A 23809-nucleotide genomic window follows, 5' to 3' on the forward strand; every position below is an offset into this window, starting at 1 on the left:
CCCTCCTCCCCCCTCTTCTGGTGGATGGTACTTTGTGATACTGTGAGTTAAAGCTGGCTACGAATGGTTGACTGATCGTAAATTATAACACGGGTGCGGGCCTTGACAAGACAAATTAAATTTGAAGTTATAACTAAATGGTACAGAGAAAATATTCAGAACTTGTCTGGGACCAGAACTGACGCAGGTTCTCCACATATCCCAAAAACTTGGTAATAAGCTTAGATATGGTGTTATTTTAAAAACTATATTTTTGCACATATCTTGTTATTTTGAATGTTTTTATAATTTGGCACTGTGTAACCTGTATTGGTATTTTTGTTATTAAACATATAGAAAATCTAATTCTGTCTTTGGGCTCTAATATCTGAATTCACACTCTGAAGAGACAATGCTAAAGGCACATTACCCAATTGTTAAAAGACCAGTCAACACAGTAGATTTGCATAATCAACAAATGCAAGATAACAAGACAATGCAATAGCACTTAGTCTGAACTTCAAATGAGTTGTAGATTTTTATTCTGACAATTTTAAAAGTTATGTATTTTTCCACTCCTCCTGTACCATGTGACGGCCAATCACAAATGCATACACGTACCATGTGACAGCCATCAGCCATTCCCAAATGCATACACACTTATTCTTGCACATGCTCAGAAGGAGCTGGTGGCTCAAAAAGTTTAAATATAAAAAGACTGTGCAAATTTTGTTAATGGAAGTAAATTGGAAAGTTGTTTAAAATAGCATGCTGTATCTGAATAATGAATGTTTCATTTTGTTTGAGTGTCCCTTTAATGGTGTGATTTATTGGGTTTCCAAGACACCCCTTCAAAGTTCTTGGTGGTGGCAGCAAGTGTTAAACTGGGGTTGTGTGAGCAGGATTTGGGGGTTTATTTGGTGTCCCATTAGGTCCTTTGTAGAGATAAAGGTTAAGGGAACCAGAGGCTTAGTGTTATTAACCCCTTAATGCCCACACCCTCCCCATTGTGATGGTTGAGTGGAAAGGCTTAATCGTCACATACCCATTCCCCAGTTTTGCATAAACAACACGGTTGGTTATATTAATATACTTTTTACCTCTGAGATTACCTTGTATCTAAGCCTCTGCAGACTTCCCCCTTCTTTCATTTCCTTTGACAAACTTGTATTTAAGCCACTCAGTGCCCTCTCATAAGTAACTCCATGAGCGTGAGCAAAATGTTATCTATTTGGCACACACAAATTAATGCCCTCTAGCTGGCTGTGAAAAACTGTAAAATACAGTTGCTTAAAATTAGCATATGAGCCTACCCTAGGTTTAGCTTTCAACTAAGAATACAAAGAGAACAAAGCAAATTTTATGATAACAGTGGATTGGAAAGTTGTTTAAAATTGCATGCCCTATCTAAATCACGAAAGTATAATTTTGACTAGACTGTCCCTATAAATCAAATCCACCCTGCTTATATGTGCCCTATTTTTCCTGATATGGGCAGCCTCACAAAGGATATATACCGCCCCCATTTCTGATTTCCCCTCCTATGTTTTACTCAAAGTTGGTGCTTTATTCTACCTACTTGCGAAACATAATGGCTTCTTACTATGAGTGACCAGTCACTTACACAAATTATACTCACAATAATTGTTTATGTGCTTATATGGATATTGCTGAATTCTGTCTTTGTAAAAGCTGTAGATACATGTGGCCTAGTTTCCATTGAGGTGGAATATTTTTATCACCAGTTTCCAAATTTTACCACCTCAATTGAAACTAGGTCTATGTTTGTTATTAATAACCCTGCAGATAAGTTGCGTTAGGGCACAAATTGTCTATAAAACACACAGTGACTATTGGTAAAATCTATCAAGATTGCAGACGAACAAATTCTCAGTTAGAAAACCTGTCCACCTGCAACTGCCACTAGCAATGCAGCATCAATGCTGCCCCCTGCTCTCATGCAAACAATTGCGCAAGAGTAGGGCATGTCAAACACCCCGAACAAGCGAGTATCGAGTTTAAATATCCCGACACCTCTGAGGTGGCAGAGAGCCTAAAAAAGTAGTTTCTCCTTTTTAAATTTGTGGTTGACGGTTCATGGGAGTGTAAACCGCAAAAAAGCACCTTAAAGGGACAGTCAAGACCAAAAAAAAAAACTTTCATGTTTTAAATAGGGCATGCAATTTTAAACAACTTCCCAATTTACTTTTATCACCAATTTTGCTTTGTTCTCTTGGTATTCTTAGTTGAAAGCTAAAACTAGGAGGTTCATATGCTAATTTCTTAGACCTTGAAGACTGCCTCTAATCTGAATACATTTTGACCACTAGAGGGCATTAGTTCACATGTTTCATATAGATAACATTGAGCTCATGCACGTAAAGTGACCTAGGAGTGAGCACTGATTGGCTAAACTGCATGTCTGTCAAAAGAACTGAAATAAGGGGGCAGTCAGCAGAAGCTTAAATACAAGATAATTACAGAGGTAAAACGTGTATTATTATAACTGTTGGTTATTCAAAACTGGGGAATGGGTAATAAAGGGATTATCTTTCTTTTTAAACAACAAAAATTCTTGTGTTGACTGTCCCTTTAATAAATCTTCCCTCATGCAACTCTTTTACTGCAGCAATACCATGCTGTAGTGGAGACATATTTATTCTTCTGTATTAAAAAAAAAAAAAAGCAGACATTATTCCAACTTACCTGTAGGCTCCTTTGGACAGACATCAGGCAGTGATCTAACCAATCCTACTTGCTGCGGAGGATCCAGTCCCTTTTTGAACAAAGGATTACTGCTATTCAAGTGAGGCACTAGTGAAGAACTGTGGCTTGAAGCCATTGCATACATCTAGGGAAACTGTGTAAATAAGAAAGACATAATTTAATATACTTTATTTAAAATTATTTAAAAATATAATATTGTTTTTATTCACTAAATCATATTGTTGAAAGTTTGTGTAGGACTGATAGAATATGTTGCTGGAATGTTCTCTAGCACCAGCAATAAGGAGGGCACGTAAGTAGATTGTATCTTAACTTGTACGCAATATTTTTGAGTCCTCAGCATATACTGAATCTGTATAATATATCTGAGCATTATACAAGTATGTGCAAATAATGTTTAAATATGTAAATAATTTAGAATTAATGTATTGGAGATTTATTTCAATGGAGAACAATGACATTTTAAATAGCATTTGCAAAGGAATCAGCATGACCTAATGTACATAAATTACCAATTCAGTCATGAAAAGGCAGCATGTAATGGAACACCTTGAGCTAAATTATTCATGCAGCAAGATCATCTCCTAGAGAAGGGCTGCTTAAAAGCATAATGAACTTGTAGCAGGCAGGGTCAGACAAACAGCAAACAGTAATACCAGGAAAATCAGCAAACACACGGATTATTAACTAAAAAATAAAATAAATATGCTGCTGGGTTTTATTTTTACATAAACTAAAATGATTTGTATTGTTATCTACTTAATGGATAGCAAAAATCAACGCATTCTACCAGAAATGTTTTTTTGTGCATAAATAAGGTGATCTCAAATGATTTGATTTGGTTTGCGGCAGCAAAGACACACACATGCCCTTATAGAAAAGACTGACAACGTGATCTATCAGTCTGATAGAAAGGACCCTAATATCTCCAACACCATTACCAGAACTTAAAACATAATTTATGCTTACCTGATAAATTTATTTATCTTGTAGTGTATCCAGTCCACGGATCATCCATTACTTATGGGATATTCTCCTTCCCAACAGGAAGTTGCAAGAGGATCACCCACAGCAGAGCTGCTATATAGCTCCTCCCCTAACTTTCATATCCAGTCATTCGACCGAAAACAAACAGAGAAAGGAGAAACCATAGGGTGCAGTGGTGACTGTAGTTTAATTAAAATTTAGACCTGCCTTAAAAGGACAGGGCGGGCCGTGGACTGGATACACTACAAGAGAAATAAATTTATCAGGTAAGCATAAATTATGTTTTCTCTTGTTAAGTGTATCCAGTCCACGGATCATCCATTACTTATGGGATACCAATACCAAAGCTAAAGTACACGGATGATGGGAGGGACAAGGCAGGATTAAGCGGAAGGAACCACTGCCTGAAGAATCTTTCTCCCAAAAACAGCCTCCGAAGAAGCAAAAGTATCAAATTTGGAAAATTTGGAAAAAGTGTGAAGCGAAGACCAAGTCGCGGCCTTGCAAATCTGTTCAACAGAGGCCTCATTTTTAAAGGCCCAGGTGGAAGCCACAGCTCTAGTAGAATGAGCTGTAATCCTTTCAGGGGGCTGCTGTCCAGCAGTCTCATAGGCTAGGCGTATTATGCTCCGAAGCCAAAAGGAAAGAGGTTGCCGAAGCTTTTTTTTTTTTTTTTTTTTTGCGGAAGCTTTTTGACCTCTCCTCTGTCCAGAGTAAACGACAAACAGGGTACATGTTTGACGAAAATCTTTAGTAGCTTGTAAGTAAAACTTCAAGGCACGGACTACATCCAGATTATGTAAAAGACGTTCCTTCTTTGAAGAAGGATTAGGACACAATGATGGAACAACAATCTCTTGATTGATATTCTTGTTAGAAACCACCTTAGGTAAAAACCCAGGTTTGGTACGCAGGACTACCTTATCTGCATGAAAAATCAGATAAGGAGAATCACATTGTAAGGCAGATAGCTCAGAGACTCTCCGAGCCGAGGAAATAGCCATCAAAAACAGAACTTTCCAAGATAAAAGTTTAATATCAATGGAATAAGGGGGTTCCGACGGAACTCCTTGAAGAACTTTAAGAACCAAGTTTAAGCTCCACGGGGGAGCAACAGGTTTAAACACAGGCTTAATTCTAACCAAAGCCTGGCAAAATGCCTGGACGTCTGGAACCTCTGCCAGACGCTTGTGCAAAAGAATAGACAGAGCAGAGATCTGTCCCTTTAAGGAACTAGCTGATAATCCTTTGTCCAAGCCCTCTTGGAGAAAAGACAATATTCTAGAAATCCTAACCTTACTCCATGAGTAATTCTTGGATTCACACCAATAAAGATATTTACTCCATATCTTGTGGTAGATTTTCCTGGTAACAGGCTTTCGTGCCTGTATTAAAGTATCAATGACTGACTCGGAGAAGCCACGCTTTGATAGAATCAAGCGTTCAATCTGCATGCAGTCAGTCTCAGAGAAATTAGATTTGGATGATTGAAAGGACCTTGTATCAGAAGGTCCTGTCTTAGAGGCAGAGTCCATGGTGGAAAGGATGACATGTCCACTAGGTCTGCATACCAAGTCCTGCGTGGCCACGCAGGTGCTATCAGAATCACTGATGCTCTCTCCTGTTTGATTTTGGCAATCAGTCGAGGGAGCAGAGGAAACGGTGGAAACACATAAGTCAGGTTGAAGAACCAAGGCGCTGCTAGAGCATCTATCAGCATCGCTTCTGGGTCCCTGGACCTGGATCCGTAACAAGGAAGCTTGGCGTTCTGGCGAGACGTCATGAGATCCAACTCTGGTTTGCCCCAACAATGAATCAACTGAGCAAACACCTCCAGATGGAGTTCCCACTCCCCCGGATAGAAAGTCTGACGACTTAGAAAATCTGTCTCCCAGTTCTCCACGCCTGGGATATGGATTGCTGACAGGTGGCAAGAGTGGTACTCTGCCCAGCGAATTATATTTGAGACTTCTAACATCGCTAGGGAACTCCTGGTTCCCCCTTGATGGTTGATGTAAGCCACAGTCGTGATGTTGTCCGACTGAAATCTGATGAACCTCAGTGTTGCTAACTGAGGCCAAGCCAGAAGAGCATTGAATATCGCTCTTAACTCCAGAATATTTATTGGAAGGAGTTTCTCCTCCTGAGTCCACGATCCCTGTGCCTTCAGGGAATTTCAGACTGCACCCCAACCTAGAAGGCTGGCATCTGTTGTTACAATTGTCCAATCTGGCCTGCGAAAGGTCATACCCTTGGACAGGTGTACCTGAGACAACCACCAGAGAAGAGAATATCTGGTCTCTTGATCCAGATTTAGCAGAGGGGACAAATCTGTGTAATCCCCATTCCACTGACTCAGCATGCATAATTGCAGCGGTCTGAGATGAAGGCGCGCATATGGCACTATGTCCATTGCCGCTACCATTAAGCCGATTACCTCCATACACTGAGCTACCGAAGGGCGCGGAATGGAGTGAAGAACACGGCAAGCATTTAGAAGTTTTTGATAACCTGGACTCCGTCAGGTAAATTTTCATTTCTACAGAATCTATAAGAGTCCCTAAGAAGGAGACTCTTGTGAGTGGGGATAGAGAACTCTTTTCCTCGTTCACTTTCCACCCGTGCGACCTCAGAAATGCCAGAACTATCTCTGTATGAGACTTGGCAACTTGAAAGCTTGAGGCCTGTATCAGGATGTCGTCTAGACACGGAGCCACCGCTATGCCTCGCGGTCTTAGAACCGCCAGAAGTGAGCCCAGAACCTTTGTAAAGATTCTCGGGGCTGTAGCCAACCCGAAGGGAAGAGCTACAAATTGGTAATGCCTGTCTAGAAAGGCAAACCTTAGAAACCGATGATGATCTTTGTGAATCGGTATGTGAAAGTAGGCATCCTTTAAGTCCACTGTGGTCATGTACTGACCTTCTTGGATCATGGGTAGGATGGTCCGAATAGTTTCCATTTTGAAAGATGGAACTCTGAGGAATTTGTTTAAGATCTTTAGATCCAAAATTGGTCTGAAGGTTCCCTCTTTTTTGGGAACCACAAACCGATTCGAATAAAAACCCTGTCCTTGTTCCGTCCGCGGAACTGGATGGATCACTCCCATAACTAGGAGGTCTTGCACACAGCGTAGGAATGCCTCTTTCTTTATCTGATTTGCAGATAGCCTTGAAAGATGAAATCTCCCTTGTGGAGGGGAAGCTTTGAAGTCCAGAAGATATCCCTGAGATATGATCTCCAACGCCCAGGGATCCTGAACATCTCTTGCCCACGCCTGGGCGAAGAGAGAAAGTCTGCCCCCTACTAGATCCGTCGCCGGATAGGGGGCCGTTCCTTCATGCTGTCTTAGAGGCAGCAGCAGGCTTTCTGGCCTGCTTGCCTTTGTTCCAGGACTGGTTAGGTTTCCAGGCCTGCTTAGATTGAGCAAAAGTTCCCTCTTGTTTTGAAGCGGAGGAAGTTGATGCTGCACCTGCCTTGAAATTTCAAAAGGCACGAAAATTAGACTGTTTGGCCTTTACTTTGGCCCTGTCCTGAGGAAGGGTGTGACCCTTACCTCCAGTAATGTCAGCAATAATTTCCTTCAAACCAGGCCCGAATAAGGTCTGCCCCTTGAAAGGAATGTTGAGTAATTTAGACTTCGAAGTCACGTCAGCTGACCAGGATTTAAGCCATAGCGCCCTACGCGCTTGGATGGCGAATCCGGAATTCTTAGCCGTTAGTTTAGTCAAATGAACAATGGCATCAGAAACAAATGAGTTAGCTAGCTTAAGTGTTCTAAGCTTGTCAATAATTTCAGTCAATGGAGCTGTATGGATGGCCTCTTCCAGGGCCTCAAACCAGAATGCCGCCGCGGCCGTGACAGGCGCAATGCATGCAAGGGGCTGTAAAATAAAACCTTGTTGAATAAACATTTTCTTAAGGTAACCCTCCAATTTTTTATCCATTGGATCTGAAAAAGCACAACTATCCTCAACCGGGATAGTAGTATGCTTTGCTAAAGTAGAAACTGCTCCCTCCACCTTAGGGACCGTCTGCCAGAAGTCCCGTGTAGTGGTGTCTATTGGAAACATTTTTCTAAATATAGGAGGTGGGGAAAAAGGCACACCCGGTCTATCCCACTCCTTGCTAATAATTTCTGTAAGCCTTTTAGGTATAGGAAAAACATCAGTACACACCGGTACCGCATAGTATTTATCCAGCCTACACAATTTCTCTGGTACTGCAACTGTGTTACAGTCATTCAGAGCAGCTAATACCTCCCCAAGCAACACACGGAGGTTCTCAAGCTTAAATTCAAAATTAGAAATCTCTGAATCAGGATTCCCCGAATCAGAGATGTCACCCACAGACTGAAGCTCTCCGTCCTCTGCATATTGTGACGCAGTATCAGACATGGCCCTTACAGCATCTGCGCGCTCTGTATTTCTCCTAACCCCAGAGCAATCGCGCTTGCCTCTTAATTCAGGCAACCTGGATAATACCTCTGACAGGGTATTATTCATGATTGCAGCCATGTCCTGCAAGGTAATCGCTATGGGCGTCCCTGATGTAATTGGCGCCATATTAGCGTGCATCCCCTGAGCGGGAGGTGAAGGGTCTGACACGTGGGGAGAGTTAGTCGGCATAACTTCCCCCTCGTCAGAATCTTCTGGTGATATTTCTTTTATAGTTAAAGACTGATCTTTACTGTTTAAGGTGAAATCAATACATTTAGTACACATTCTCCTATGGGGCTCCATTATGGCTTTCAAACATAATGAACAAGTAGTTTCCTCTGTGTCAGACATGTTTAAACAGACTAGCAATGAGACTAGCAAGCTTGGAAAACACTTTAAACAAGTTTACAAGCAATATAAAAAACGTTACTGCACCTTTAAGAAACACAAATTTTGTCAAAATTTGAAATAACAGTGAAAAAAGGCAGTTACACTAACGAAATCTTTACAGTGTATGTAACAAGTTAGCAGAGCATTGCACCCACTTGCAAATGGATGATTAACCCCTTAATACCCAAAAAATAATAACACAAAAACGTTTTTTTTTTTGTTTGTTTTGTTTTTTTTTCAAACAGTCACAACAACTGCCACAGCTCTACTGTGGATTTTACCTCCCTCAAAAACGACTTTGAAGCCTTTTGAGCCCTCCAGAGATGTCCTGGATCATGCAGGAAGAAGCTGGATGTCTGTGTCTGTAATTTTTGCTGTGCAAAAAAAAACGGCAAAATAGTCCCCTCCCACCCATATTACAACAGTGGAAAGCCTAAGGAAACTGTTTCTAGGCAAAATTCAAGCCAGCCATGTGGAAAAAAACTAGGCCCCAATAAGTTTTATCACCAAAGACATATAAAAATGATTAAACATGCCAGCAAACGTTTTATATTACATTTTTATAAGAGTATGCATCTCTATTAATAAGCCTGATACCAGTCGCTGTCACTGCATTTAAGGCTTTACTTACATTAGTTTGGTATCAGCAGCATTTTCTAGCAAATTCCATCCCTAGAAAAATATTAACGGCACATACCTTATTGCAGGAAAACCTGCACGCCATTCCCTCTCTGAAGTTACCTCACTCCTCAGAATATGTGAGAACAGCCATGGATCTTAGTTACTTCTGCTAAGATCATAGAAAACGCAAGCAGATTCTTCTTCTAAATACTGCCTGAGATAAACAGTACACTCCGGCACCATTTAAAAATAACAAACTTTTGATTGAAGAATAAACTAAGTATAAAACACCACACTCCTCTTACGACCTCCATCTTGGTTGAGGCTTGCAAGAGAATGACTGGGTATGAGAGTTAGGGGAGGAGCTATATAGCAGCTCTGCTGTGGGTGATCCTCTTGCAACTTCCTGTTGGGAAGGAGAATATCCCATAAGTAATGGATGATCCGTGGACTGGATACACTTAACAAGAGAAATGAATATACCGTAGATCGTTTTAATCCACAAAAGGGAAAAACACATAGTTAAATCAGTTCTGCATTGACAATGGACTACTGATACTGAGCTGAAAATGTCTGGTAGCTATGGGCATATACCACCCCTTTCTCAGCAGTTGTATAATACTTTATACTAATAGTGCATTGCTGACGCGGAGCAGTCTTTAACTAGGTGTTTACACATATGGTTATCTGCAAGTAATAATGCAACACTAAAATGCTTTAACACATTAGATAATACAACTGCATATATTGTGATAGGTTTGACAAATGTAAAGGGGCATAAACAGCCCTTGCTTTTGTGTAAAAATTGTACTTTGTCACACACTCCCTAGAGAGGCCAAAAAGAAAATTTAAAGTGCTGCAAATTCCCTAACCTAGCTACAGAATGTGTACTGGCCTTTCTAGTGAGCACAAATTTACACGTGGAGCTGTGATAAGGAGATGTGACAGAATAAACATTTAGACCGTCAAACGTACTCATTTTCCAAAAAACAAAATAAAAATATTTAAACATCAGACAGCAGAGAGGGGGGGGGGGGGTAGGAGCAGGCAGGACAGAAAAAAAAAGTTGAGAGCATCAGGGAAGGAGGGAGGAAGAGGGGATCCAAGTGGATGGGGAATTTGGCCAGTGTACACAGGCTTTAGGACTAGTAGTTTATAAACAGTTAAACATTAGTTGCCAATTATGAACTCATAAAAATAAAAAAAATACTACAACTGCACCTAATGAAACAAAGTATCTATTATGGATTCCACCTTGGGCACTAATGCCATTGGGTTGCCAACCCTGACTTAAAATAAGGACTATTTTGGGGCCCTCAATTTCATTCTTATTTGTCTCATGCATGCAGCTGAGAGGGGATGCAGAGCTAGGGGTGTAATCTGAGATGTGATGTTGCATGCAGCTGAGAGGGGATGCAGAGCTAGGGGGTAATCAGATTTGTGATGTTGCATGCAGCTGAGAGGGGATGCAGAGCTAGTAGTGTAATCTGAGATGTGATGTTGCATGCATCTGAGAGGGGATGCCGAGCTAGAGGTGCAATCTGAGATGTGATGTTGTATGCAGCTGAGGGGATGCAGAGCTAGGGGTGTAATCTGAGATTTGATGTTGCATGCAGCTGAGAGGGGATGCAGAGCTAGGGGTTTAATCTGAGATTTGATGTTGCATGCAGCTGAGAGGGGATGCAGAGCTAGGGGTGTAATCTGACATGTGATGTTGCATGCAGCTGAGAGGGGATGCAGAGCTAGGGGTGTAATCTGACATGTGATGTTGCATGCAGCTGAGAGGGGATGCAGAACTAGGGGGTAATCAGATTTGTGATGTTGCATGCAGCTGAGAGGGGATGCAGAGCTAGTAGTGTAATCTGAGATGTGATGTTGCATGCATCTGAGAGGGGATGCCGAGCTAGAGGTGCAATCTGAGATTTAATGTTGCATGCAGTTGAGAGGAGATGCAGAGTGGGGGTGTAATCTGAGATGTGATGTTGCATGCAGCTGAGAGGGGATGCAGAGCTAGTAGTGTAATCTGAGATGTGATGTTGCATGCATATGAGAGGGGATGCAGAGCTAGGGGTGTAATCTGAGATGTGATGTTGCATGCATCTGAGAGGGGATGCCAAGATAGAGGTGTAATCTGAGATGTGATGTTGCATGCATCTGAGAGGGGATGCCAAGATAGAGGTGTAATCTGAGATTTGATGTTGCATACAGTTGAGAGGAGATGCAGAGTGGGGGTATAATCTGAGATGTGATGTAGTATGCAGCTGAGAGGGGATGCAAAGCTAGGAATGTAATCTAAAATGTGATGTTATATGCACCTGAGAGGGGATGCAGAGCTAGGGGTATAATCTGAGATTTGATGTTGCATGCAGTTGAGAGAGGATGCAGAGCTAGGAGTGTAATCTGAGATTTGATGTTGCATGCAGCTGAGAGGGGTGTAATCTGAGATTTGATGTTGCATGCAGTTGAGAGGGGATGCAGAGCTAGGGGTGTAATCTGAGATTTGATGTTACATGCAGTTGAGAGGAAATGCAGAGCTGTGGGTGTAATATGAGATGTGATGTTGCATGCAGCTGAGAGGGGATGCAGCACTAGGGGTATAATCTGAGATGTGATGTTGTATGCAGCTGAGAGGGGATGCAGAGCTAGGGGTGTAATCTGAGATTTGATGTTGCATGCAGCTGAGAGGGGATGCAGGGCTAGGGGTGTAATCTGTGATTTGATGTTGCATGCAGCTGAGAGTGGATGCAAGGCTAGGGGTGTAAACTGAGATGTGATGTTGCATGCATCTGAGAGGGGATGCAGGGCTATGGGTGTAATCTGAGATTTGATGTTGGCATTAAACTGTACATATAGAAGTGCAAATGGGAAATGTCCTAATGTGTTGGAGAATTGTATTATTACACTATTGCTTGTGTTTAACCCCTGCCCCACAGAAGCAATACACTACTGGGATTTAGCTGAAAATATCTGGTTCAACTACTAAATGTTAAATATAGGTCTATTAAGGATAAAGACTAGACAATTAAATAAATATAAATCTATTTTTCTATTTAAACTATACACAAATATCAATAATAATGTATAAAATCTTTATTTATATCTCACTAAACTCACAAGTAAGTATCAAACAAGGATTTAAATCACAATCACGCACCAGTGCTCAAGAATCAGCAGGATACACAAGCTTGTACACTATTAAAATATAAAAGTTTTCAGACCTGTTGATGTGGAACTGCAGCACATGGGACAAACCTGTAACAGTAAATACTTAGCACTCTACTTTTGTTTGTGAATGGACTGACATCAAAGAATTAAACTTCTCTACTATGTAAATATACTGTGACTATAACTGTCACACTTAAAGTGAAGGTAAACTTACCTTGTTTACGTTCTTCATTAACATTCTTTATGCCAAAATAATATGAGTTTCATTCATCAATTTTGCAGCACTTATCTGTCAACAAAGTTATGACCGGAACTATTTGGTTTTTACATACTATCGTAATTCAAGCCGTAATATATTTTTTGTTTTTTGCTTCTGGTCACGCTGTCCCAATAACCAATTGAAATTCTGGCCGTTAGGCGGCCGTCAAGCTACGTCATCGGAGTATTGTTTAATCTGCACATGCGCCAATTTACTTTCTGCAGATTTGGTTTTGTTGCGCGCTCCCGTTTCGCGCATGCGCATTCTTCCCCCCCGACAATAAAGAGTAAACGTCGTGATAGTTGCGGTCTAGGGAAAACGGTCACGTATTTAAAAAATTCATAGCCACTCTGTTTGAAATATAACATTATTGGTATTCATTCAATACTATGTTGCTAGCGTGATTGACGCATGCTCGTTTTAGACCTGTTCAATGTGAACGCAGATTTTACATATAAGTATGGAGCGGGTGGGACCGCTCTGTACGTCAGCACAAAGAAATCAAGGAAGTAGATAATGGGCGGAGTTAGCTCAGTAACGGTAGGAAATTTTATAGATGAATAAAGTTGAAAATATAAAATGAATAAAAAAAAAAAAGTTAGCGATCTCAGTGTATTTGACATATAGAGTAGATTGATGTGTTCTAGAGGCTCAAACTTTACTTTCACTTTAAAGGAACAGTCAAGTCAAATTAAACTTTCATGATTCAGACAGGGCATGCGATTTTAAACAACTTTCCAATTTACTTTTATCATCAACTTTGTTTTGTTCTCTTGGTATTCTTTTTTGAAAGCTAAACTTAGGTAAACTCAAACTGATTTTTAAACAGTTGAAGGCCATATCTTATATAAGTGTATTTGGACAGTTTTTCAGTTAGACAGTGCTAGTTCGTGTGTTTTATATAGATAACACTGTGCTCACTCCCGTGGAGTGAGCACCGATTGGCTAAAATGCAAGTTGGTCAAAAGAACTGAGATAAGGGGTAGACTGCAGAGGATTAGATACAAGGTAATCACATAGGTAAAAAGTATATTAAAGGACCAGTCAACACAGTAGATTTGCATAATCAACAATGAAAGATAACAAGACAATGCAATAGCACTTAGTCTGAACTTCAAATGAGTAGTAGATTTTTTTTGACAATTTTAAAAGTTATGTCTATTTTCACTCCCCCTGTACCATGTGACAGCCATCAGCCAATCACAAATGCATACACATACAATGTGACAACCATCAGCCATAACAGTGTTGGTTATACAAGACTGGGGAATGGGCAATAAAAGTTTCTCCAACATTGGTGTGTCCGGTCCACGGCGTCATCCATTACTTGTGGATATTCTCCTCCCCCACAGGGAAAGGCAAGGAGAGCACACAGCAAGAGCTGTCCATATAGTCCCTCCCAGGCTCCGCCCCCTCAGTCATTCTCCTTGCCGCTCTGAACAAGTAGCATCTCCTCGGGGATGGTGAGGAGTTTGTGGTGTTTAGTTGTAGTTTTTTATTCTTCTATCAAGAGTTTGTTATTTTAAAATAGTGCTGGTATGTACTATTTACTCTGAAACAGAAAGAGATGAAGAGTTCTGTTTAAAAGAGGATTATGATTTTAGCAGACAGTAACTAAAATCAGTTGCTGTTCCCACACAGGACTGTTGACATGAGAGAACTTCAGTTGGGGGGAACAGTTTGCAGACTTTTTCTGCTCAAGGTATGACTAGCCATTTTTCTAACAAGACTGTGTAATGCTGGAAGGCTGTCATTTTCCCTCATGGGGATTGGTAAGCCATTTTCTTAGTCTCAAACAGAATAAAGGGCTTATTATGGGCTATACACTGGTAGACACTCTTAAGGGCTAAATCGATTGCTTTATTTAAGTATTATATGCAGTTTGAAGTTGAATTTCACACTTTTATAACATTGGGGAACGTTTTTTAGCACCAGGCACTTGTTAAGACACCTTCCCAGTCAGGAAGGGCCTTTCTCTGTAGTAGGCAGAGCCTCATTTTCGCGCCATTACTGTGCAGTTACTTTTGAGTACAGTACATGCAGCTGCATGTGTGTGGGTCTGGAATCCACTAAAAACGTTCCTAGAAGGCTTCATTTGATATCATATACCCCCCTGGGATTGGTGAAGTCGCAGCAAAGGCTGTAGCTGGGACTGTAAGGGGGTTAAAATTAAAAACGGCTCCGGTTTCCACATTTTAAGGGTTAACAGCTTGGGGTGCAATACTTTGAATGCATTAAGACACTGTGGTGAAAATTTGGTAAAGATTGGATAATTCCTTCATAGTTTTTCACATATTCAGTAATAAAGTGTGCCCTGTTTAACATTTAAAGAGACAGTAACGGTTTTGTTTTAAAACGGTTTTTGTGCTTTATTAACCAGTTTAAGCCTGTTTAACATGTCTGTACCTTCAGATAGATCATGTTCTGTATGTATGGTAGCCAATGTGGTTCCCCCTTCAAATATGTGTGATAATTGTGCCATAGCGTCCAAACAAAGTAAGGACAGTACTGTCACAAATTGTAAAGTTGCCCAGGATGATTCCTCAGATGAAGGAAGTAGACATAGTTCTACATCATCTCCTTCTGTGTCTATACCAGTTATGCCCGCGCAGGCGACCCCTAGTACTTCTAGCGCGCCAATGCTTGTTACTATGCAGCAATTGACGGCAGTAATGGATAACTCCATAGCTAATATTTTATCCAAAATGCCAGCATTTCAGAGAAAGCACGATTGCTCTGTTTTAAACACTGTAGAGCAGGAGGGCGCTGATGATAATTTTTCTGTCATACCCTCACACCAATCTGAAGTGGCAGTGAGGGAGGGTTTGTCAGATGGGGAAATTTCTGATACAGGAAGAATTTCTCAGCAGGCAGAACCTGATGTTGTGACATTTAAATCAAAATTAGAGCATCTCCGCGCATTACTTAAGGAGGTGCTATCTACTCTGGATGATTGTGACAATCTGGTCAACCCAGAAAAATTGTGCAAGATGGACAAGTTCCTTGAGGTCCCGGTGCACCCTGATGCTTTTCCGATACCTAAACGGGTGGCGGACATAGTGAATAAGGAGTGGGAGAAGCCAGGCATACCTTTTGTCCCTCCTCCTATATTTAAGAAATTGTTCCCTATGGTCGACCCCAGGAAGGACACATGGCAAACAGTCCCTAAGGTCGAGGGGGCGGTTTCTACTCTAGCCAAGCGCACGACCATTCCTATTGAGGACAATTGTGCTTTCAAAGATCCTATGGATACAAAATTGGAGGGTTTGCTTAAAAAGATTTTTGTACAGCAAGGTTACCTCCTTTAACCTATTTCATGCATTATTCCTGTCACTACAGCGGCGTGGTTCTGGTTCGAGGAACTGGAAAAGTCGCTCAGTAGGGAGACTCCGTATGAGGAAGTCATGGACAGAATTCACGCACTTAAGTTAGCTAATTCCTTTATTTTAGACACCGCTTTGCAGTTAGCGGCGAAAAATTCAGGGTTTACAATTGGGGCGCGTAGAGCGCTCTGGCTAAAGTCTTGGTCGGCGGATGTATCTTCCAAGACAAAATTGCTTGATACCCCTTTCAAAGGTAAGACCCTTTTTGGGCCAGAATTGAAAGAGATTATTTCAGACATCACTGAGGGAAAGGGCCATGCCCTCCCACAAGATAAACCTTTCAAGGCTAAGAATAAGTCCAATTTTCGTTCCATTCGCAATTTCAGGAACGGACCGGCTTCCAACTCGGCAGCCTCTAGACAAGAGGGTAACGCTTCCCAGACTAAACCAGCTTGGAAATCAATGCAAGGCTGGAACAAGGGTAAACAGGCCAAGAAGCCTGCTGCTGCTACCAAAACAGCATGAAGGGGTAGCCCCCGATCCGGGACCGGATCTAGTAGGGGGCAGACTCTCTCTCTTTGCTCAGGCTTAGGCAAGAGATGTTCAGGATCCCTGGACACTAGAAATAGTCTCTCAGGGTTTTCTTCTGGAGTTCAAGGAACTACCCTCAAGGGGAAGGTTCCACATGTCTAACTTATCTTCAAACCAAATAAAAAGACAGGCATTCTTACATTGTGTAGAAGACCTGTTAAAGATGGGAGTGATACACCCAGTTCCAACTGTGGAACAAGGTCGGGGGTTTTACTCAAATCTGTTTGTAGTTCCCAAAAAAAGAGGGAATTTTCAGACCAATTCTGGATTTAAAAATTCTAAACAAATTTCTCAGAGTTCCATCGTTCAAATGGAAACCATTCGAACAATTTTAACTACAATCCAGGAGGGTCAATTTATGACTACCGTGGATTTAAAGGATGCGTATCTACATATTCCTATCCACAAAGATCATCCAAGGATGTTCACAAAGGTGCTAGGGTCCCTTCTAGAGGTTCTAAGACCAAGGGGTATTGCAGTGGCACCTTATCTAGATGACATTCTAATCCAAACGTCGTCTCTTTCCAAAGCAAAGGCTCATACAGACATTGTTCTAGCCTTTCTCATATCTCACGGGTGGAAGGTGAACGTAGAAAAGAGTTCCCTGTCTCCGTCGACAAGAGTTCCCTTCTTGGGAACGATAATAGATTCTTTAAAAATGAAGATCTTCCTGACAAAAATCAGAAAGTCAAAGCTTCTAAAGCTTGTCAAGTTCTTCACTCTATTCTGCAGCCTTCCATAGCTCAGTGCATGGTAGTAGTAGGGTTGATGGTTGCAGCAATGGACATACTTCCTTTTGCTCAAATTCATCTAAGACCATTACAACTGTACATGCTCAAGCAGTGGAATGGGGACTATACAGACTTGTCTCCAAAGATTCAAGTAGACCAGATGACCAGAGACTCACTCCGTTGGTGGTTGTCACAGGATCACCTGTCTCAGGGAATGAGTTTCCGCAGACCAGAGTGGGTCATTGTCACGACCGACGCCAGTCTATTAGGCTGGGGCGCGGTCTGGGATTCCCTGAAAGCTCAGGGTCTATGGTCTCGGGAAGAGTCTCTTCTCCCGATAAACATCCTGGAACGGAGAGCGATATTCAATGCTCTCCGGGCTTGGCCTCAACTAGCGAAGGCCGGATTCATAAGATTCCAGTCAGACAACATGACGACTGTAGCTTACATCAACCATCAGGGAGGAACAAAGAGTTCCTTGGCGATGAGAGAGGTATCCAAGATCATCAAATGGGCGGAGGATCACTCCTGCCATCTATCTGAAATTCACATCCCAGGAGTAGACAACTGGGAGGCGGATTATCTGAGTCGTCAGACTTTCCATCCGGGGGAGTGGGAACTCCACCCGGAGGTTTTTGCCCAGTTGACTCAATTATGGGACATTCCAGACATGGATCTGATGGCGTCTCAAGGTTCCTTGCTACGGGTCCAGATCCAGGGATCCCAAGGCGACTCTAGTGGATGCATTAGTGACGCCTTGGTCGTTCAACCTAGCTTATGCATTTCCACCGTTCCCTCTCCTTCCCAGGCTTGTAGCCAGGATCAAACAGGAGAAGGCCTCAGTGATTCTGATAGCTCCTGCGTGGCCACGCAGGACTTGGTATGCAGACCTGGTGAATATGTCATCGGCTCCACCATGGAAGCTACCTTTGAGACAGGATCTTCTAGTGCAAGGTCCATTCGAACATCCAAATCTAGTTTCTCTCCAGCTGACTGCTTGGAAATTGAACGCTTGATTTTATCCAACCGCGGGTTTTCAGATTCAGTGATAGATACTCTGGTCCAAGCCAGAAAACCTGTGACTAGAAGGATTTACCATAAAATATGGAAAGGATATATCTGTTGGTGTGAATCCAAGGGATTCTCATGGATTAATATTCCCAGGATCCTCTCCTTTCTAACAAGAAGGTTTGGATAAGGGATTGTCAGCGAGTTCTCTAAAAGGACAGAGATCTGCTTTATCTGTCTTGTTACACAGACGACTGGCAGCTGTGCCAGATGTACAAGCTTTTGTATAGGCTTTGGTCAGAATCAAACCTGTGTACAGACCTTTGACTCCTCCCTGGAGTCTAAATTTAGTTTTTTCAGTTCTTCAAGGGGTTCCATTTGAACCCTTACATTCCATAGATATCAAGTTACTATCTTGGAAAGTTCTGTTTTTGGTTGCTATTTCTTCTGCTAGAAGAGTTTCTGAACTATCTGCTTTGCAGTGTGATCCACCCTATCTGGTGTTCCATTCAGATAAGGTTGTTTTGCGTACCAAGCCTGGTTTTCTTCCAAAAGTTGTTTCCAACAAGAATATTAACCAGGAGATAGTTGTCCCTTCTTTGTGTCCGAATCCAGTTTCAAAGAAGGAACATTTGTTACACCATTTAGATGTAGTCCGTGCTTTAAAGTTCTATTTAGAAGCAACAAAGGATTTCAGACAAAACTTCTTTTTTGTTTGTTGTTTATTCTGGTAAGAGGAGAGGACAAAAAGCTACTGCTACCTCTCTTTCTTACTGGCTGAAAAGCATTATCCGATTGGCTTATGAGACTGCCGGACGGCAGCCTCCTGAACGAATCACAGCTCACTCTACTAGGGCTGTGGCTTCCACATGGGCCTTCAAGAACGAGGCTTCTGTTGATCAGATATGTGAGGCAGCAACTTGGTCTTCTCTGCACACTTTTGCCAAATTCTACAAATTTGATACTTTTTGCTTCTTCGGAGGCTATTTTTGGGAGAAAGGTTTTGCAAGCCGTGGTGCCTTCTGTTTAGGTAACCTGATTTGCTCCCTCCCTTCATCCGTGTCCTAAAGCTTTGGTATTGGTTCCCACAAGTAATGGATGACGCCGTGGACCGGACACACCAATGTTGGAGAAAACAGAATTTATGCTTACCTGATAAATTACTTTCTCCAACGGTGTGTCCGGTCCACGGCCCGCCCTGGTTTTTTAATCAGGTTTGAAAAATTTCTCTCTATACACTACAGTCACCACGGCACCCTATAGTTTCTCCTTTTTTTCTCCTAACCGTCGGTCGAATGACTGGGGGGGCGGAGCCTGGGAGGGACTATATGGACAGCTCTTGCTGTGTGCTCTCCTTGCCTTTCCCTGTGGGGGAGGAGAATATCCACAAGTAATGGATGACGCCGTGGACCGGACACACCGTTGGAGAAAGTAATTTATCAGGTAAGCATAAATTCTGTTTTTCAAATATACTGTGCCTTTAACAAAACTGCCATTTACAAACTACATCCCTCATTTCAATCCACTGCAGCTTGGTTTGCTTTGCAGTAACGTCATAATCAACTCAAGAGGAGGAGGTTGGCATTAGTAGCTTCTTCAATTAATTAGAGATTCTGTGTCACAATTACAATATAAAAATTAAAATATTTTTTTCTTACACTTTCAAAAATATGAGAAGTCTGATTATGTAATAGTGCTATTTATATTAATGTCCATTTCACAAATAATTTGCGTGTACTGTTGTGCCACTACATATTTCTTTCAAAGGGTAACTTTGGCACACACGTGCGAGTGCTATTGGTGCTCCTGTTAGGGCCTTGGAAAAAGGACATAAGCTGAAATACATTTTATAATCATATTAAGATGTTAGTGAAGCAATTTGAGGACACGCTGTTCTCCCAAGTGCTGAAAACTGTCCCAGGGCTAAATTGCTAAATTGTAAGTTTCTAAAGGGGTCAGTATAACAAACTAAATAGATTTTCTGAAACAAAATCATTTTAATCCAAAGCAAGACCGGGCAGACCTATAGTGACCGAAACATCAGATGACCAGTAATGGTCTTTAATCTGCTTCTTCATCAAGAAAAACAAGTGTAAACATATCACATGGACCAGACAATACAGAAATTTCATAGTGGAAGACTGGAAAAGTTCTGGTTACTGATTAATCAAAATCTATAGGTATTATGGGACATTTCGCTTGCACAATAGCTATAACTAAACCTATCATTTTGTGGTTTATAGCACGTGCTGCATTTTGTACATAAGTGCAGTAAACTAACATTAAAGGAAATGAAACCCAAAATGTTATTTCCACAAGTCAGCATAAAAACTTTCCAATTTACTTCTATTCTCTAATTTACTTCATTCGCTTGCTATCCTTTGTTGACATGCATAACTTGGTGGGCACAGGAGCAGTAATGCACTATTGGGAGCAAACTACTGATTGGTGGATGACCATATATGCCTCTTGTCACTGGCTCGCCAGATATGTTTAGCTAGCACCCAGTAGTGCATTTCTGCTTCTTCAACAAAGGATATCAAAAGAATGAAACAAAATTTGATAACAAAAGTAGATTGTCAAGTTGTTTAAAACGGTATGCTCTAACTAAATCATGAAAGAAAGATAAGGTGTTTGTATAGAAATTCATGTAAAAACAAATCCACAAATGAGGAGCCAGAATTAAAATTGTAGGAACTAAATAACATGGGGAGAAAAGATTGTGTGGAAATATTTTCTTGTAAATATTAAAAGGGACATTAAAGTCAAAATTAAACTTAAAACTGATTGGCTAGAGAATTAAATAAATAAAAAAAACTTTCCATTTTACTTCTATTATCAATTTTGCTTAGATCTCTTAGTATCCATTGTTAAAAAGTAATCATAGGAGAGCTCATGAATGTGTCCATGTCTTTAGCCTTCTGGCAGCAGTGTTTGCAACATTGTTTATAGCAATGTTATACATAGTTACAAACACTGCTGCCATAGACTGATAAAGACACGTGCATGCTACAGAGCTATCAGCCAAAGTTTTTGTCTTCAACAAAGGATGCAGAGAGAACAAATCAAATTTGATAATATAATTAAATTGCAAAGTTGGTTAAAAACTGCATACTCTACTTTACTGTCCATTTAAGATAAATATTTATTCATTAACATACAGGAAGGTTGAAATTACTAACATTTTTATATATGTAACAGAAATGAATCAATGCATAAAAAACATGTCATCTTGTCAGCAAACACTTATATTGTATTGCAGTCCAGGGGCATCCACATGAAAAGACTCAAGGACTATTTAGCAAATCTGCTTTTCTGTAGCTTGCTAGGAAAACATAGAAATGACTTCCAGCATATTTAAAAGAAATCAGTAATAGGCGTGTAGGACAGACAGTATTCTGCACTCCTCACCCAGTGTGAGAATAAAGACGGATTTTAACCCCTCTTGCCATTTGGATGTAGGTACTATGTCACACAGCGTACTGTGTTGATGTATTACCTACTTCCAACACAGTGGTGCAAGTTGTGATCCCCACTGTCAGCTAAGACAGCAGAGACTGCAGCTGGGGGCAGAAGGTATCTGCCTTCATATGATCATGCTCCCTTACCATAAGAAGGCAGATTGCGTTCAAGTAAAAATTATTGTTGGTGCCAAGTGGGAGGGAAGGAAGGAAGGGTGGGGTTTACTACACTACAGCAAAATGGCAAACATGTAAGGCAAGGGAGTGGGAGGTATGGGGCCCTACACTATTGAACAAAATTGGATGGAGGGGGACCATACACTACAGAAAAAGGCTCATCTTAGAGGCGGAGAGTGAAGGAGGCCGCTACACTACAGAAAAAAAAAATATATATATATATATATATATATATATATATATATATATATAAAATAAAAAATATTTATAACTTATATGTATAATTGTAAGACATTTCTGTTGTGCTGCTAAATAACATCAACCAAGTCTTAACGTTTGTAAAACAAATTAACATCCCTTTTCTGCAATTATTTTTCAATAGCCAAACATCATCCACCATTTGCCTTATTTGGAAGAGCCAATCTGGGCTTTAGTCGGCAGACCACCAGGTTAGTTAGTCTTAAAGTTAGTGTAAAATAAATCTATTTACAATTGTTATCAGTTAAAGGAACATTTTTCTTTCATGAATCAGATACAACTTTAAACAAGTTTCCAATTAACTTCTATTATCAATTTTTCTTTATTCTCATGGTATCTTTTATTGACGATGCAGTAATACACAACTGGGAGGTAGCTGAACACAATGATTGCTGCACATATATGCCTCTTGTCATTGACTTACCAATCAGCAGCTAGCCCCCAATAAGCTAATAGAAGTCATTTAAAATGGTATGCTCTATTTGAATCAAATACATTTTTTGAGTTTCATGTCCCTTTAATGCCAATTAAGGACAGATATCTAGCAGAGGGTGTATTTTAAGTTATATTAGAAACTGCTCACTTTTCAGTGTTAATTAAATGAAGAGGGCAAAATAAATCATGAACATATACTGCTAAGTAGTTTCATTATGTATAAATAAACATTTTATATTTAAATCTCAAAGTATGTATAATACCAAGAGAACTAAGCAAAATTGATAACAGAGAATGGGATTTTCAACAACTTTCCAATTTAATTCTTTCATATCAATGTAAGTTTAATTTTGACTTTACTGTCCCTTTAAGACAAGCATGGGTTTAGTTTAATGATATATGCAGAATAATCCAAAAACGTATGAGCCAAAAAACATGACAAATATTTCTCCCATTTATGCTTTACACCACAGTTCCACTACAGAAGTGTTTCACAGTGTAAATAGCTGACGGGCGACAAAGTTCCTCAAAGGAAAAGCAAACAAACAATCAGAAGCCGACGTGTCACTATAACAAAGCACACAGATGATGCAAGTCACACATCAGAAGACTTCAGAATTAATACCAAAGATCACCTGATCTTGCAGACACTAAGATCTTCACTTCTGAAAACATGATTTAAGAAAAGGAAATAAAGGGGGGGGGGGGTCTGAATGATTTATTACCACACTATGTTACTAAAAAAAAACAGAGGCATCTAGTGTTTCTGTATAATTATTAAAGGGACATTATGGTCAAAAGTGAAATGCCCATATATGAATTACATTGTTGAATATAAACATATTTACAATATACATGTATTTGCAAACATTTTTCTATTAAAAGTTATCACTGTTTTAGTGTTAGCATTTTCTCGGCAGGTGCATGTGAAGCATAGCTAGATATTGTAAGTGCACCAGCATTTTAAATACTGCAGCTGTTCAGAGTGTCAGAGGAGGCTCGTATTATATCAGAAATTAACACTGAGTCATGTGTAAAGTTCACAGCTTTAAAGGGACATTAAACACTAAATAAACACTATTTAGACCCCAAGGAAGAACAGTGTGCGATGTGCAATCTCATCTCAGAAACTGTAGTGCGTCTGTAGAAAGACCGGCCGTGACAGTAAAAAAAATTGCCTGCAGGTGTCACTGTTCCATTCTATCACAGTGTAAATATTTACTACGTTTCTCTCTTTTCAATTTCCTACCACTTCCTGAA

At 40.6% G+C, this 23809-nt stretch overlaps 1 protein-coding gene across 2 annotated transcripts in view; it reads right to left on the reverse strand.

Moving 5' to 3' along the window:
- Window positions 1-23809, reverse strand: part of VPS54 (VPS54 subunit of GARP complex) — a 352784-nt gene that overhangs the window by 292078 nt on the left and 36897 nt on the right. For both annotated transcript variants that reach the window (XM_053712074.1, XM_053712073.1), the window contains exon 2: window positions 2686-2839. In XM_053712074.1, coding sequence (XP_053568049.1) covers window positions 2686-2830 — 145 coding nt within the window. In that variant the 5' untranslated portion in view covers window positions 2831-2839. The remainder of the gene's footprint in view (window positions 1-2685; window positions 2840-23809) is intronic.

Source organism: Bombina bombina, chromosome 4, assembly GCF_027579735.1.
Source record: "Bombina bombina isolate aBomBom1 chromosome 4, aBomBom1.pri, whole genome shotgun sequence".
NCBI classification, from domain to species: domain Eukaryota; kingdom Metazoa; phylum Chordata; class Amphibia; order Anura; family Bombinatoridae; genus Bombina; species Bombina bombina.